The sequence below is a fragment of the Schistocerca serialis genome, chromosome 2 (genome assembly GCF_023864345.2).
Source record: "Schistocerca serialis cubense isolate TAMUIC-IGC-003099 chromosome 2, iqSchSeri2.2, whole genome shotgun sequence".
NCBI lineage: Eukaryota > Metazoa > Arthropoda > Insecta > Orthoptera > Acrididae > Schistocerca > Schistocerca serialis.
This window is the reverse complement of record NC_064639.1, coordinates 350,757,506-350,776,538: the sequence shown is the minus strand read 5'-3', so window position 1 is coordinate 350,776,538 and position 19,033 is coordinate 350,757,506. Positions and strand designations below refer to the sequence as shown.

The 19,033-nt window shown below is 41.7% G+C and overlaps 1 protein-coding gene across 1 annotated transcript in view; it reads right to left on the bottom strand.

The window, feature by feature from the left end:
* LOC126455975 (androgen-dependent TFPI-regulating protein-like) overlaps positions 1–19,033 on the bottom strand; it is a 62,932-nt gene that overhangs the window by 25,477 nt on the left and 18,422 nt on the right. Inside the window, exon 3 of the mRNA XM_050091732.1 lies at positions 6,180–6,400. Coding sequence (XP_049947689.1) covers positions 6,180–6,400 — 221 coding nt within the window. The remainder of the gene's footprint in view (positions 1–6,179; positions 6,401–19,033) is intronic.

The window sequence follows — 19,033 nt, the reverse complement described above, 5'->3', positions numbered from 1 at the left end:
TGTGCAGTTGTGGAAAGGTCTATATAGGCACAACAAAAAGAAGCATCAACACCCGTCTAGGTGAACATAAAAGGAACTGCTGCCTCAGACATATTGATAAATCGGCTGTAGTGGATTAAGTGTTTCAGGAAGGTGATCATGAAATAAAGTTTAGTGAGACAACCATCATAGCAAAGACGTTGCATTATTGTGCATGAATGTACAGAGAGGCTATTGAGATTGCCAAACACTGCAATAATTTTAATAGAAAAGATGAAGGCATTAAGCTGGATAAGATATGGATGTTAACATTACAGCAACAGTGTGACAATCAATTAATTTCAAATGAGCAAGTTGGCAATATCAGAGATTATAGCACAGCCGACGTCACATGATTGACGGTGGCGCCCTCTGGATGGATTATGTATACGGCACTCACTCGCGCTCTCATTGCAGGTGAAACATCAGGGGAGAGTTTTATGCATGGACCACGGCATCTCAGTGCAGAATTGTTAAGTGATGACTACACCTGCCATCATAGCCTTCATTGTATGGTCCCACATTCTGTTTCTTGAAACCCGCTTGTCCCTTGGAGTTACTCCAAAAGTCCTATCACTGAAAGTCACCATTTCTGGATGCAATCCTATCGTACACCAAGATCTTCTACAGTTTCCAATATAGCAATCTCTTGCTCTTACCTGGATAATCTGTGACCTATATGCCTCATCAGCAATTTTCCACTCTACCAGACATCTCTCCTACAAAATCCTGCAGTTATTTGACCCTCATGTTTCCTAGAATCATATCATCTGCCAAGCCAACTTCAAACTGCAACAACATGCCACCTTCTCCTAAACTACCTGTATGGTGTTATTTCCCTTCCTGTACTTCTGCAGCTCCCTAAACAGCCACACCATCAACCACCACTCCTCTTCTACAAACCGAGTTTGGCCAACCTTCTTAACATTCCACAGCCTTCACCACTGGCTCCCAGACCAAGAATAACCCATAATACCAAAAAAGTCACAACTGCACAGTGTCCTCAACATCTCATCTAAAGCACTCTCCCATCCTGAATTATCTATATTATCTAAGGGCCTCACTTCCAGCCCTAAACCTGCATTTGATCATACTGCTTTGGTGAAGGACCTCCTTTCCTTCAAATGTAATATCCATTGGAAATATCACTGTGCAACCAAACCCCAAAACCTTTCAAACGCGACATTAAATGCTGCATTGAACAGTTCACACCACGATCTCAACTTGATCCACCACCACTACCTCAGAATCATCCCTTACAAGCCTTTCGAGAATTCCTCACGTCCAGCATTGCCTCACAACCCTTCCTCAGGTCCCTACAACATGACTCTAACCTGTCCTCTGCAGAACTCCAGGCCCTACATTCCCTAAAAGCTGATGACTCCATCATTATCCTCCCAGCAGACAAAGGATCTATCACTGTAGAACTTGACCAAAAAGGAGTATGCTAGTGAAGGCCTACGTCAGTTGTCTGACACCTCCACATACAGCATCTGCCATCAAGATTGCATCCCTGTGATTCAAACTGACTTGCAGTCCCTCCTTAAAACCTCAGGGCCCTCACAAGGACTAACACCTTAATCCATTGAACTTCTCACCCCAACCAAACCACGCACCCCCACCTTTTAGCTTCTTCCTAAGCTCCACAAATCCAGTCATCCTGGCCATACCATACTTGCTGGCTTCAAATCACCCACCAAATGTATATCTGCCTTAGTTGATCAACACCTGCAACCCATAGTACAAGAACTCCCAAACATACCAAGCATTTCCTAGGTTGTCTGAAATCTGTGACTGTCCCACTCCCACCACACACCTTGCTTGCCTCCATTGATGCCATATCCCTCTGTACCAACATCCCCGATGTATATGACTCGTCTGCTGCTGAACATTTCCTCAGTCAGCACCCACCTGATTCCAAACCTATGACATCCTTCCTACTCACCTTAATCAACTTTATACTTACCAACAATTACTTCACCTTTGAGGAGCAGACATACAAACAGATCAAGGGTACGACCATGGGAACTAGAATGGCTCCTTCCTGCGCTAGCCATTTCATGGGTTGCTTGGAAGGGGCTTTCCTGGGATCCATTTGTGTTCAGTCTCTGGTTTGGTTGAGATACATTGATGACATCTTTATCATATGGTCTCATGGTGAGGCCGACCTGCTAAGATTTCTGGAATCTTGGAATACCCTCTCCCAATTAAATTTCACATGTCCTAATCTGAATCCCATGCCACTTCCCTTGATGTTGATCTTGTCCTCACCAAAGGCCAGTTACACACATCCATCTACATTAAACCTACCAACAAACAACAATATTTACATTTTGACAGTTGCCATCCTCTCCATGTCAAACATTCCCTCCCATACAGCCTTGCCATTTGAGGCAAACATATTTATTCGGATGCAGACTCCTTACAGCAATACACCACCATTCTTACCTCTGCCTTTACTGCATATAATTACACCCCCAGTCTAGTTAAAAGCAGATTTTCCAGGCCATCACGTCCAATCCAGATATTTTTGATCCCTCCACAAAACAACTTCACAGCACTCCATTGGTGACTCAGTGTTATCCTGGTCTGGAATGTGTTAATCAGCTATGTCAACAGTGCCATGATTTCTAAAGTCATGCCCTGAAATGAGATCCATTCTGTTTGAAATTTTTCCAACCACACCTAGAATAGCTTTTCATCACCCTCCCAATCTCTGAAATATTCTTGTCAGACACTATGCTCCTTCTGCACCCATCTCCCTACCCAATGGCTCCTACCCGTGTGACCATCCTTGCTTCAAGACTTGCCCTATGCACCCTCCTACCACCACCTTAATAGAATGAGTGAGAAGAGTCTAGTTTTTAGAGGCAAGCCGCCACCCTCAATAAGCTCCATTGGGATGGTGTCAGGTCCAGGAGCCTTCCCAGGTTTCACACTCTTGAGAGCCTTGCAAAATTCTTGAAAAGTTGGAGGATGAGCCATCCAGGGTTGTGGAGGGTGCTGTGGGACATTTTTGAGAAAATCTCCAGCGGCAGTAGAAGGGCGGTTTAACAGTGAGCTGAAGTGCTCTTTCCAACGATTTAAGATGTCCTGACTTTCAGTAAGAATGGTGGAGTTGACAGCAGCTTTCAGTGTTCCTGATGAGGAGCGGATAGGTCCATACAGCTCTTTAATACCAGCGTAGAAGCCACGCAGGTTCCTTGCATCGGAAAGATTTTGGAGTTCTGTGGCTTTCTGTTGCCACCATTTGTTCTTGATTGCTTGTATTTCACTTTGACATTTCTGCTTGAGTTCTTGAAAGTGTGCTTTCTTTTCAGGGCAGAACGGATCTTGAGCAAGGGACATGTAAGCATCCCGCTTCGCATTGATGATGGTTTGGATTTCTCCATGGTTGTCATCAAACCAGTCACTTCTTTTCCGTGCACTAAAACCAACAACATTCTCAGCAGTTTCTTTGATGATGTTCTTTAATGTGGTCCATTCTTGTTCGACGTCATCTGTGGTTGCTGGAGCTTTGTGAAGTTGTTCAGACAGTATGTCTTGGAAGTGTGAGTGAACGTTTTTGTTGTTCAGGTTGCTTATATTGAATTTTCTGCATGGTGGGTTTGATAAGTGGGATCGTGGCTTGCGATACTTTGGTACTCTCAAACGGCTGACTAAAAGTCTATGGTCAGTCCAGCACTCATCGATGTTTAGTACTGCTTTTGTGATGAGAATGTCTTTCTTGTCACGCTGTCGAGTAATAACGTAGTCTATAAGATGCCAATGTTTGGAGCGTGGGTGCATCCATGTGGTCTTACAACAGTTAGGCAAGCGGAATTGGGTATTGGAGATGAAAAGCTCATGCTCAGCACATAGACCAAGAAGTAACAACCCATTTGCATTACAGTTTCCAACCCCTTGTTTACCCATGACGTCTCTCCAAAAACGGTTGTCCCTTCCCACTCTGGCATTGAAATCACCAAGTAAAATTAATTTATCTTGAATGGGTATCTTAGAGAGAGTACTGTTCAGTTGGTGGTAGAACTGATTCTTTGTGTCTTCATCACTGTCTAAAGTAGGAGCATATGTAGAGATGAAGGTGATGAAACTGTCTGAACCAATGGGTACTCTAAGAGCCATCAGTCTTTCATTAATTGAGACAGGTGTAAGTTGAAGATCTTTCACTATTTTCGTTTTTACGGCAAATCCTGCACCATGGATGCATGGTTCTCCTGCATCCTTTCCCTTCCAGAAGGTGGTGTACCCTGAACGTACCTCACTAATGTGTCCCTCACCTGAGAGTCTTGTCTCACTCAAGGCAGCTATGTCTATACCTAGCCGGGCTAGTTCTTGGGTGATAAGAGCGGTTCTTCTCTTTGGCCTGTAATTGTTCACGTCCAGGAGGGTCCTGACATTCCATGTTCCTATTGTCATAACCATTTCATTCTTCTTTTGTTTACGTCCACAGTATAAGGAGTGACCTACTGGGTGCGGAATCCCAGCCTGGTTCAAGTGTGACTTCCAATGTTTACCCCACATTTTCTAGGGCCTTCCCCATTCAGGGTGGGCAGCGGTCATCCTAAATAGGTCTGCTCAGTCACAGATGCAGGACCGGATTCCTGAGTAGTCACACGGGTTCTCAGGAAGGTGATCATCACACACCTGCCGCCAATGTGCAGGTCCAGACTAGTAGCTTCCAGCCTCACTCAGAGCCTGCTACAATCGCCCTTATCCCATCGCCATTGGTCTTTAGAGAAAATGACTGGAGAAATTGCCATTTGCGTGAATTTGTTTAAGGTGGATTACAGCTTGCGAGGAAGTGACCCACACACTATGATTCTGAAACAATTCATCACGGCACATATGTATGTGACATGTGACTTCAGGTACCAGAACTGCAACGAACTGCCACAAGCTCAATGATGGCTGAGCTGTGCCTTCACAGCCAGTTCGTATGGCATGACCTCTCCCGCCTCCACAATCGTTGAAAACCTGGGATATAAGATCCTTCTTCTGCTCGCTTTGCCATTGGGTCGAAGGATAGATAATAGATACTAGAGAGGAAAGTGAAAGACACCGTTGGGCCTCGGAAACCTAATACCTTTGGGGTCGAAGAAACCAAGAGTTGGCCAAGGTAGGCCGGATAGGAAAGGAAACAGGAGAAGACTGACACAAGTAAGTGGAAGTAATGCCAGGCTTAGCTAAGGGCCCGTGTGGTTGCCAACCACACACTCCCCAGATGGGAGCCCCCTGCGGGGGCATATAATAAGCATAATTTGTTGAAATGTAAGAATTAATGTTTGATTTTTGGCCTGGAAGGTAATTCATTAAATAATATGTATGCTGAGGATTGTGTACATTTGTCTGAAAAAATAAAAAATTGCGTAAACTCCCACTTTTGCAAAAATGTGGAACAGAGAGTAGCTTAAACTTAAAACATTATTTTGTTGTTGCCATAAACTGTATTCATTATGTGCAAAATAACAAAATTCCACAAAAACAGTTTTTTTCTTTTTTGAGACAATTTGTGCATATTATTATTATTATTATTATTATTATTATTATTATTTTATTGTTATTGTTATTATTGTTGGTGGCAGTGGCTGCAGTTTAAATATACTGATAAGCATTAGTGTTATAAGCAGATGCTGTTAATTTCACACTCTCACATTTATCTGACACTAAAAATTTGTGAACACCCATAATGCACATTAACGAGTCGCCACTGTTTGAATTTACCTGATTATAGAGCTTACAATAGGTGTAACACAGTCAGCCTACTCCAGTTAATATCTAATGTCAGAGATGTACATGTTCAGATATATTTAATGTGTGGCTGTTGGCTACTAAATGTGAGTTACTGGGTTGTGAGTTGAATCTGAGGCTGTATTTCATTTTATGCTGGTGTAACATGCTGTAATTTCCCACAGTTCTGAAGATGCTTGCATGTGATGAGTGAAACAAGTCAATAATGGAATGTTGTATAAAACTTGTGGCTGCTCCAAAATATTAATATTACTGTTATGTTAAATTTCTATGCAGTTGAGCTATCAAAATATTATTAAATAACAGAGTAATTAAAATTGTAGCATGATCAGAACCTAGCAACTAAAAACCATAAATGATTACTAAAAATGTTTGTTATTAAGAAACAGAAGTTTTCATGTAGTACTTACCATATAGCATAAGCAACTTGACTTGCTGTGATTCCCCAAACAGCCTTCCGTCGTGAAATAGTATACCAGTTAGATGTTATAAACATTTCAGTAAATACGCTCACACTGCTAACTGTATGGAGGCCATGGTTTAACCAAACAGAAAAACACTGATCCAAAATTTTAGGAAATACCAGTTCACGGTCTATTAAATATATACTCCAAAATACCAATGATATAGCCTGTGTAAGAAGAAATGATTGTATAAAAAAGTGTCTCACTTCTACCTACTCACATTAGAAGATGTTTTGCATTCATCCCAGTTCCCAGAACTCCTGAAGTGGATATAGTATCACAGACACAGTCCCTTTGATTGTTCAGAGATGTCACTAAACCTGCTGAATATGTAAACAACCATGCATGAGCAGCACCTATTAGATGGAGGGGTTCCGACAGCTGATCAGTTCCAGTCATTCCACCAGGAAGGAGGTACACGGCTCATGTTGTCTGTAGTTCAACCATGCCTAGATGATCAATACCACAGTTTGATCATGTCCACATGTTACTTTATGCCAGGAAGGGCTCTAAACAAGGGAAGTGTCCAGGCTTCTCGGAGTGAACCAAAGTGAAGTTGTTTGGACACAGAGGAGATACAGAGAGACAAGAACTGTCAGTGACGTGCCTCACTCAGGCTGCCCAAGGGCTACTACTGCATTGGATGACAGCTATCTATGGATTATGGCTCAGAGGAACCTGACAGCAATGCCACCATGTTGAATAATGTTTTTCGTGCAGTCACAGGACATCGTGTTATGATTCAAACTGTGCATAATAGACTGCATGATGTGCAACTTCACTCCCGACATCCATGGTGAGGCCCATCTTTACAACCATGACACAATGCAGTGTGGTACAGATGGACACAAGAACATGGTGAATGGACTTGCTCAGAATTGGCATCACGTTCTCTTCACTGATGAGTGTCGCATATGCCTTCAACCAGACAATTGTCAGAGATGTGCTTGGAAGCAACCCGGTTAGGCTGAACACCTTGATTACAGTGTTGTCCAGCGAGTGCAGCAACGTGGAGGTTTCCTGCTTTTTTGGGGTGGCATTATGTGGGGCCAATGTACGCAGCTGGTGGTCATGGAAGGCACAATAATGGCTGTATGATAAGGAAATGCCTCCCTCCGACCAATAGTGCAACCATATTGGCAGCAGATTGGCGAGGCATTTGTCTTCATGGCCAATGATTCACACCCCCATCATGCACATATTGTGAATGACTTCCTTCAGGATAACAACATTGCTCAACTACAGTGGCCATCATGTTCTCCATACATGAACACTATAAACATGCCTGGGATAGATTGAAAGGGGCTGTTTATGGACAACATGACCCACCAACCATTTTGATGAGCTGTGATGAATCACTATTGAGGAGTGGGACAATCTGGACCAACAGTGCCTTGATGAACTTGTGGACAGTATGCCACAATGAATACAGGCTTGCATCAATGGAAGAAACTGTGCTACTGGGTATTAGAGTTACCGATGTGTACAGCAATCTTGACCACCACCTCTGAAGTTCTCACTGTATGGTGGTTCAACATGCAATGTGTGGTTTTCATGAGCAATAAAAAGGGCAGAAATGATGTTTATGTTAATCTCTATTCAAATTTTCTGTACAGGTTCTGGAACTCTCGGAACCGAGGTGATGCAAAACTTTTTTTGATGTGTGTATCTGCAGTTGTGTATGGGACTACCATATCTCTCAAAAGTGACATAGTTTTCCCATCATTGTTATGTAATCTTAAAATATTCATTGAATTACACATTTTTATGTCAGTCACTTATATCATAGGATAATGTAAAGTTCTCCAGAAAGATCTTCCTACATTAGATAAGAGGGTAAACAAAAACTGAGGTTAGCATCTGTATAATCAAGTGTCATGCAGTTCCTGCTCAAGATGATTGAAGAAAATATTTAAAACCAAAGTATCAACATTTTCAGCATATAATAATTCAGTAAGAACTTATTCAGTTGTTGAATTTAAAGAGATATGATTTATAGCAACTGGTCTGCACCATTTTCAAATTTATCTTCACACCTTTCCTGCACCAGGCTAATAATATAACTCAAGTAACTCTATGCCTAAATAAAATTCATGGCTTAATACCAGAATATCTGCTTTGATTCTTGGGTTAGTCCATTCATGAACCATGGACCTTGCCATAGTGGGGTAACTTAACATGACTCAGTGACACAGGAAGACCAAACTAACATATGGTTCCTTAAGAGAGGCAGCAGCTCTTCCAGTAGATGCAGGGCAATCATCTGATGACTGACTTACCTGTCCTAATAACATTAATCAACATGACTTTGTTAAGTTGTAGTGTGAACTGCTGGAAGAAAGGGAAAATTACAGCTGTTGTATTCCCAGAGACATGCAGTTTACCTATATGGATCAATGGTGATGACATCTTCTTGAGTAAAATGTTCCAGAAGTAAAACACTCCCCGATTCGAAACTGTGGGAGGATCTTGTCATTAGGAAAAATTCTGATGTCCTATGGGTCAGGTCATGGATTGTTAGATTCTTAATCAGTTAGATACATTATAGAATCTAAAAAGGGAATGGGATAAGTTGAAGTTAGATGTAGTGACAATTATTGTAGTGCAGTGCCAGGAAGAACAGAACTTCTGGTCCATTGAGTACAGTGGTTTCAGTGTATAATCAGATATGGGTAATGCATAAGTAGGACTAACCATGAATAAGAACATAGGACTGTGAATGAACTACTGTGAAAGGGAAAGTGAAGACATTGTCATATCTAAGATAGATAAAAAGCCAAAGCCCACTACAATAGTACAAATATATATGGCCACTGTCTCAGTAGCTGATGAAGAGGTAAAAATAATGCATGATGAGATAAAAGAAATCTGTCAATTGGAATGTGATGGAGGGCTTTAATTAAATAGTAAGAAAAGGAATTATTCATCATTTGTCTTTACAGCTCTTCCAGTAGCCATGTTGCACACAGAATTGCTCGACATCAGGCCCACCTGTTACTCAAACAACTATTTATAATATACATAAACCCAAACATATTCAGCACCTTTGTATGAAACAAAATTACGTTTATAGATAAAGTGATTTGTCAACTCACAAGCCAAACTCAGAGTAATGCCATTTAATTGTGGATGACAAGCTACCAATACCCAATAATGTATAAAGGGTCCTATGTAACCAAATAATGTGGAAAAAATAGAGCAAATGACAACAAACAAAAACTGTTTTGGGGACTAATTTCATTATAATAATTTTTTACGTTTTATAGAACTGAATAAACAAAACATACTGATGCGGGCACAAAGGTGCTGAAACATCTTTGAGTTTATCTAAAAAAAACAGTTGCTTATATAACAGGCAGATCTTACATCCAATAATTTAGGGAAAGATAGAGAAGGAAAAATAGAAGGAGAGCATGGACTGAGGAAACACAGGGAAAGAGTAAGCCACCAGATAAAAGTTTCATCTCAACACAATTTAATGATTATAATCACTTGAATTAAGTCTCATGAAAGAAGGTTGTACGCAGGGAAGAGACTGGGACACATCAGAAGATTTCAGATAGGTCATATACCTAATGATAGGAGAGAGATTTGGAAACCTGATTCTACCATGTTATTCTTATGTTTTGTAGCATGGGGGTTTTCATTATATGTAACAAAAAATATTAATGGGTAAATGTACTGGAATGTTAGTGTAAAAATTCCAAGATCCTTAAAGAAACCTCTGAAAGATAAGTGGTTCTGTACTTTAAACACTGTAATAAAAAAATGATATTTTCTCCAAGTTTTCAATTGCTAGTAAGCTACAGAATCACTTCTCGAGAAACTCAACTTATGTTGAGTCATTCATCATATTCCATAGGTTCCATCAATATGGATAATTTTCCGAGATGTGGAACAGATAAAGGTACAAACATTGAACTAAACTCACAAACAAGTCCTGCTTAACTGCAAGTTATATCAATAGTGCCAATATGCAAGCCATGAATATTTTTTTTAAAAATCTTGTAGAACAATGAAGTTAAAACAGTAATGACACATTTTTTGTACTTCAAATCTTTACATACAGCAGAGTCCTGCTAATCTGAGCCCCAGTAATCCGATCGTTTGGTTAATCTGAACATGAAAAATGTTAGTCTAAGTATAGAAAATTGGGTGGTAAACTGCTGTACATACACATTATTTTAATTTACACAGTACAGTAAACATGTATTAGAAAAATTGGCAAGAAAACATTAGGTTTAAACAATGCATAACAATGAAAGAAAAGCTGTCAAACTTACTTAAATACAGCGGACATTTTATACCTACTTTTTAGATAACATAAACTCAGTCATTGTTTTTTGGTGTAATAAAGACAGTCTGTTATAAGATGTATAGTTGCGCTATCATCTCATAAACATCAAATCAGAGGGTGTAGCAGTGGGCTGTTGTTCCAAATAGTGAAGTGCAAGGTCAAGGGCGTCTGCTGCATCCATGTGTGGCACCAGCTCACCTTTGTCGCTTTCAAGTTTATTGTCAGCTCCATCACAGGAGTCCACTTCTTCCTAGTCTTGAGTCACAGCAGCAACTAAATCAGTGTCAGTAAGGTTCTCCTCCACACATGCCCCATTCAATGCCATCCACTCATTTACACCTCCTACACTAATGTCTTCACATCCAGAGATTGTCTGTATTATTTGTCATAGATTTTCCTCTTCATTTTCAACTAGGTTGTCCTGAAATTCGATAGATGCCCATAGTTTTCTCCACAATTTTCTCCACAATGTTCTCAGAGTATTTTCTGAAATATTCTGTCATGCTTCAGTGGCCCAATAAACAACATCCTTCACGTTGGTATTTTTTATTTTGTCCACTAAAGGAATGCGATCATCTTGGATCAGCATTCTTAAAATTGTTTTCTGTAAGTCAGTTTTAATGTTTGCAGTACGCCCTTGTCCATCAGCTGTAGAAGTGGTGTAACATTCGGCGGCAAAAACTTCGCCACAATTTCTCCATCACATAATTCCTTAGTGCTGGGGTGACATGGCATGTTATCAATCGAAAGGATTGGTTGGGGAGACAAATGACTTTCCTTAGTAAACCTTCAAATGGAGGGAACAAACTGGTCATGAAACTATTCTTTGAACAGCTTACCATCCATCCATGCATTCTTCTGGTTGTGATAATATAGAGGCAGGGATGTCATGTTGCAGTTTTTAAAAGCTCTGGGCCTAGCAGATTTGCTGATCAGCATTAAAGGCAGCTTGTAATTACCAGCAGCATTGCTGCATGCTAATAAAGCCACACGATTTTTGCACATTTTAAAACCAGGAGCATTGATGCCAGGCTTTTTATGCCATCAAATTAAGTCCAGTCTCATCAGCGTTATAAATTTTTTGGGGAGAATACTTTCGCTCTCTTATCATTTTTTCAAACTCACCCAAGTATTCCTTCACTGCATCATGGTCAGAAGAAAGCTCCTATCCAGTAATTGTTAGCTAACGAATTCCATGACATTTTTTGAATCTGTCCAACCATCCCGTACTTGCTCTAAAAGACTCATCACCATTCATTAATTCTTTCAGGTAAGCAGCCTTCTCCTGAAACAGTTCTCCACTCAAAGGAGTTTCCATTTCTTTCCTGCATAAACCAAAGGAAAAGGCCTTCATCCACTTTATCATACTGGGACTGTTTCAAAGTCTGCTGAATTTCGAATGTTTTACCTAAAGATGTTGCACAGGACTGTTCAAGCTTCACTCGGTTCTTCTTCCAATCACAAATGGTTGCTTTACCAACACCCAGTTCCATTGCCAATTTAGATACATTCTCGCCATTGTCTATCTGCTTCAAAGCATTCAGTTTTTCTTTGAGAGTTAACATCGTATGTTTCATTTAACTCATGACAAAAATGTGTACACCACTACACCTGAATGAATACAATACATCTGTTAAATGTGTCAGCAATCAAGGACTAGCATAACCAAGTGCTTTGCGAGCCAACTGGCAGCACACCGACCTCAGACACTATAAATGTATCCACAATGCTCAACACCAAGGGCAGGGAGTGAGAGTGAGTCATTGTTCACACACTTGTTCCCATTTGTTACCATTGTGTTCCTACTTATCTGCTTGGTATACTTCATTCTAGAAACTCGTCACCATAATTCTGGCTAATCTGAACAAATTGGTAATCCGAACAAGGTTCAGTCCCAATTACTTCGGATTAATGGGACTCTACTGTACTCTGATAAATAAATCAGACTATTTAATTTTGTTGCAAAAATTGCATTTTCATTGGCAGTAAGAGATAAGTAATATATTTTTGTATTACGCAGGGCCTGTTCGAGGTCCAAGTGACACAAGCCACTGCTTGGGGGCCAAACTGAGAAGAGCACTAGAGGTGCCACAATTGTAAGATTTCTACACAGGGTGTATCACAATTAGTGGCAGCTGCTTCGGTGCAAAGCTGAAAGGCAAGGCAAGATTTGTATACAGTATGTATCACAATTAATAGCAAAAACCAACATGGGTGAGAATGTACAAAGGAAAAGAAAGGAGAGGGGCATCAAATGGCAAGTCACTTGTTTGGAAAAATATTCTCAAACTGGCCCTGGCATTACAATAAGTAACCTGTGTGTGTTTTTACTCAAAATCTTTAGGTATTATGATAAATAATTTTGTTTTGGTACAAATATCATATTTTTGAGAAACTGAAAACTTTCCTCTCTGTATGGAACTTTGTCCACCATTGTCTTTGCCTCTGTTGTACGTTTACATTTCATATTTGGAGTATTATGAAGTCATCTTTTTGTATTACAAAAATATGCAATTTAGGTGTTACACCACATGATCTAGTCAAAACACATTATATTTAGTATGATCAAACAATGGAAACCTCAGGTAGGAATATCAGCAATGTGGGAAAAGATTGATTGCTACTTACTGTAAAGGTGACATGTTAAGTTGCAGACAGGCACAATTAAAAGACACTTACTCAAAGCTTTTGTCCACAGTCTTCATCAGCGAAACAGAAACACACACCATTTGTACACACAAGCAAGTACACCTCAGACACACATGACAGTCAACTCTAGCATCCCAGGCCAGAATGTAACTATCAGGTGGAATGCAAGCAACAATCTGGGAGGACAAATCAGAAACACACACCATTCATACACACAAGCAAGCATACCCCATACACACATGACTACCATCTCTAGTGTCTCAGGCCAGAATGCAACTATCATGTGGAATGCAAGCAGCAATCTGGGAGCGGCAAGGAAGGGGAAGGGGTAGTAGCGTATGGGTGGCGAGAGAGACAAACACTGTCTGGCAGAGTCTGCAAGGACTAGAATACCAACAGGTGCAGCATGAGGAGGTTGTGGGGTAGAGAGGTGGGGATAAAAGGAGAGGAGTGGGAAAAGATGGGTGGCTGGGTTGGCAGACAGGGGAGCAAGCAAATAGGGTAAGAGACAAGATTTCTGAGGAGATGATGGGGCAGAGGGGGTGGAAAAAGTTGGGTGGAGGGTGTAGGGACAGTATCTTACCAAAGGTTGAGGCCAGGATACCTACAGGAATGGAGATTGTTTTCTAAGGATAACTTCCATCTGCACAGTTCAGAAAAGCTTGTGGTTGAGGGGAGGATCCAGGTAGTTAAGCAGCCACTGAAGTCAAGCATGTTATGTTCAACCACATTTTATGCCACAGGGTGGTCTACTTTGTTCTCAGCCACAGTTCAGTGGTGGCTGTTCATCTTGGTGGACAGATGGTTGGTAGTCATACAATATGAAAGGCTGTGCAATGATTGCAGCAGAACTGATAAATGTTATGGCTGCTTTCACAGTTGGTCAGGCCTCTGATGGGGTAGGATAAAAATGTGACAGGACTGGAATGAGAAGTGCTGGGTCAGTGGATTGGGCAGGTCTTACACCTGGGCTTTCCACAGGCATATGATTCTTTTGGGGAGAGGTTGGGATTGGGAGTGGCATGGGGATGGACTAGATATTGCGGAGGTTGGGTAGGCATTTGAACACCTCTTTAGGAGGGGTGAGAAGTATCTCAGACAGAAAGTTCCTTATTTCAGGGTAAAGCAAGGTGATTGGTAATCAAAGCCCTGGCGAAGGATGTGGTTCAGTTTTTCCAGTCCAGGGTGGTACTGGATGACAAGGGAGACACTCCTTTGTGGCTGGTTTTTGGGGGTGGTGGGAGGACTGGGGTTGTGAGGGGAAATGGCATGGGAGAGCATTTTGCAGGCTATGTCTTGAGGATAGTGCCTGTCCTTGAAGGCCTTGGTGAGACCTTCAGCATACTGAGCAAGGGTGTACTGCAGATACGCCATCCCTGGATACAATTGTTTCGTATCTTAAATTTTATTGTTGACATATAAACAAATATAAACCCTGTAATAATTGTAAACACTTGGAAGATGAAATGCTACTATTCTTAAAGGATCTATTTGGCTCTAGTTGGAAACATGTTAACAAAGCAAAGTAATTAACAAAGTAAAGCAAAGTAATTAACAGTTTTGTCAAAAGTATTGTTTGTGTAACTTGTATATATGGTATTTCCATGATTTAAACAAATAATTTGGCTTAACCCTTGTAGTAGGAGAAACTGAAAAAAGAATCATTTTTTTTCAAAGTATTCAGTTAATTTAATGAATTAAGTTTTAACTGTAAGTTCTGTAAATTTAACTTTGAACAATGTGTAGTTTCAGCACCTATTATTGTGTGGACATATAAGGGCCCAATTTTTGACCCAGACACAGTCAGTCCATGGCTGAGTTTAAGACGAGAAACCCTGTGTCAGTTACAATAACAACAATTCTTCAACTTAACTATGAAATAAGTGTTATACAATTAGGCCATGTGTTAAAACAATGACTGTGTCTGCTCCATACATACCTTTCTATTCTTCAAGAACTGTGAACTTTGTGGTTAGGTTTTTACTGCTCATAGATGTTCAGTAGGAAACTAATGTAGCAGTTTGTGGATGTTTGCCAGAAAACTATTAATGAGTCTTATCGAAAGTTAAACAATAGTGCACTGGCCATTTTAAATGTGTATATGCGGATTGTGAAAAGTGAAAGTAAACAACTGTGAAACATAAATGTGCGCCTGTTGGCTACATTATTTACACTTCCACCCCCTATTTTTTCAGATACCGAGGACAACAAATGAAGAAATAAAAGAAGATGACATCATCACAATGTACAATAAACTGCCACCATGGGGCATCCAGGATTGTTGGATTTGTGGCTTTGGGGAGCATGTAGAAGGTTGGTGTGTGGGTTGTCATAGGGGTGAGGAGGGAAAACGATTCAGGGGAGATGATGTGGGAAGGTTGTAAAGCCTTAAGCAGAGATTGGAATTTTGTTGGACCTCTGGAAAAGTTTATAGGTGGAGAAGTCAGACAATTGGCATAGACCATCTGCCAGGTAGTCACCGTGATTCAGCACTACAGTGGTGGATCTTTGTCTGCAGATAGCGGATGATTAGGTCAGAATTAGTTTTTAGGTTGTGTATGACTGTTCTTTCTTGTACTGAAAGATTGGTGTTTCAAAGAAGGAACATGGGGAAGGATGGTGAGGCTAAGTTGGATGTAAAGAATTCCTGGAAGGTGACCAATGGTTGGTTAGGATAATGGGGGAGGATAATGGTTGGCTGATGGTACGAATGGAAGAGGCAGCATTCAATGTTGCTATTAGGATGGGTTTGGTTGGAGGGATTGGCACTATTCCTGGCACAATGGACCCTTGCTCAATCTTTCTGCACCAATTTAGAAAAGTATTCCTTTGCCTGGCTAATACCCAGTCCCACATCCTGTTTCTCAAATACTGCCTAAACCATGGAATCCCCTGAAATGGCCTAAACATAAAGATTCCTTTCTCTGGATCCCACCCCCCTTTCACAATGGCCTACACTTCTTCATATTCTACCAATCCCTGGGTCTCACAAACATGGTGCTGCAAGCACACATCTTCATGGCACAGGCATCCCAGAATCACGTTTGCTCCCTCTGCAAGATACTATTACTCTGCAATCTCTACTCCGTACATCACATCTCCGAAATTGAATCCCTTTCTCTCTAGCACCTGGAGGAGCATTCCAGACACCACCTTCATTAGTTATCCAACCTGCTGACATCCTACTGCTACCTCAGTCACCACTATCCAACTCTTATCATATCCACAATGTTCCTCCTCGTCTGCCCCTCATAGCAGCTAAACCCGGCCTAGCTGACCTTTTCAACACACCATGTTACCAAAACTCCCTACCAATGCTCCACCAAATCCAGAGCTAAAACATTCCCAAAACACTGTTGTTAATCTTTCCACCAAATCGTCAGCTGCATAGAAGTTTCAGTCCTATTCAAAGGCCTTGCGTTTAGCCCTACACCCAAATTTAACCGTGCTAGACTTGTCAAAGACCTACTCTCCTTCTCCCAATCCCTGCAATGGAAGCACATATTTGCTGCCAATTCCTCCAATGAAAACCACCCTAATTACAACATTGAATCCTGCCTCTTCCAGTATGTACCACCATCCAACAGTGATCCTGCCTTCCCCCCCCCCCCCCCCCCCCCCCCTCCCACTCACGCACCCTGCTAACCATCTACTGGTGTCTTCCAGAAAATTCTAACCTCACCAACCTTCCCTAGGCCATTTCTCAGAACACCAACGTTTCAGTACAAGAAAGAACAGCCATACACAACCTCAAAACAAATTCTGACCTAATCATTCTACCTGCAGACAAAGATTCTACCACTGCTGTGATGAATCACAGTGACTAGCTTGCAGAAGGCCTCTACCAATTGTCTGACTCCTACACCTATAAACTTGGTGAGAGTGATCACAGCCCAGAAGTCCAACAAAATCTCCAATCTCTGCTTAAGGGCTTAAGGCTTTAGGCTCTTGCCAGAACATCTTCCCTGAGTCCATTTCACTCCTCACCCCTATGACATCCCACACACCCATCTTATACATGCTCCCCAAAATCCACAGACCCAACAGTCCTGAACGCACCACTGTGGTTTATTGTTGTGCCCCCACTGAAAGAATATCAGCCCTCATTGACCAACACCTCCAGTCAGTCGCCCATAATATAGCCTCCCACATCAAAGACACCAACCACTTTCTTCACCGATTCTCCACCTTCCCCACCCCTCTACCTCTTTGATGTCTGCTTGTCACTTTTGATGCCACCTCCCGATACACCAAAATCCGTCATGCCCTTGGTCTTACCACTATTGAGACCTACCTTTCCCAAAGTCCTTCAGACTCCAAACCAACTACCTGGTTCCTCATACACCTTACTTACTTTACCCTAATCCACAACTACTTCACATTTGAAGGGAAGTTGTATAAACAAATCAATGTCACAGCCATGGGCAACTACATGGCACCCTCCTTTGCCAACCTTTTTATTTGACATCTAGAGGAAACCTTCCTAGCCTCCCAAAAACAACTACCTAGTCTGGTTCAGGTTCATTTATGATATTTTCATGATCTGGACCCAGGGCCAAGACACCCTGTCATCATTCCTTTGCAAACTCAATATCTTCTTTCACATGCACTTCAAGTGTTCCTCCTCAGTCCAGTGTGCCAGCAGCTTCCTAGATGTTGACCTCTTTCTCTCTGATATGCACCTCAGTCCACCCACAGTCACCAACAATACCTGCATTTTGACAGCTGTCATCCCTTTCACACCAATAATCCCTCCCATATAGCCTGGCTACCCAGGGATGGCACATCTGCAGAGACTAAAACTCGCTTTGTCAGTACGCTGAGGGTCTCACCAAAACCTTCATAGACAGGCACTTTTCCTCAGACCTAGACCGCAAATGGATCGCCTATGCCATTTCCCCTCAAAACCCTCAAAATCCAGCCACAATGGAGTGTCCCCTTCAACCTCCAGCACCACCTGTGATTGGAACAACTAAACCAAATCCTTCACCAGGTCTCTGATTACCTATTATCATGCCCTGAAATGAGAGACACCATACCCAAGTTAATTCCCACCCATCCTAAATGGTATTCTGTCGTCCACCCAACCTCCACAACATCCTAATCCATCCCTATGGAACTCCCAATCCCAACCTTACACTGCAAGGATCGTATCACTGTGGAAGACCTGGTTGCAAAACCTGCCCAATCCACCCACGCAGCACTTCATATTTCAGTCCTGTTACAGGTTTATCTTACCCCATCAGGAGCCAGGCCACTTGTGAAAGCAGCCATGTCATTTACCACATCTGCTGCAATCCCTGCACACCTTTTATATTTGTATGACTACCAACCAGCTGTCCACCAGGATCAACGGCCACCACCAAACTGTGGCCAAGAACAAAGTAGACCATTGTGTGGCACAAAATGCAGGTGAACATAACACACTTGATTTCAATGGCTGCTTCTCTACCCAAGCCTTTGGATCCTTCCCTCCACCACCAGCTTTTCTGAACTGATCAGATGGGAGTTATCCTTACAACACATTCTCCATTCCTGTAACTATCCTGGCCTCAACCTTTGTTAACATACTGTCCCCACACCCTCCACCCAACAGTTTCCACCACCTATGTCCTATTATCTCTTCCTCATTCTCATCTCCCACCCTGTATATTTGCATTCCTCTGCCAATGCATCCACCTCTACTCTCAGTTTTTGTTTCTTTTATCCCCCACCTCCCTGCCCCACAACCTACTGAAATCCTAGTGGGCAGCTGATTGGTAGTAATACCAATATGAAAGGTTGTGCAATGATTGCAGCAGAACTGGTAAATGACATGGCTTCTTTCACAGCTGGTCAGGCACCTGATGGGGTA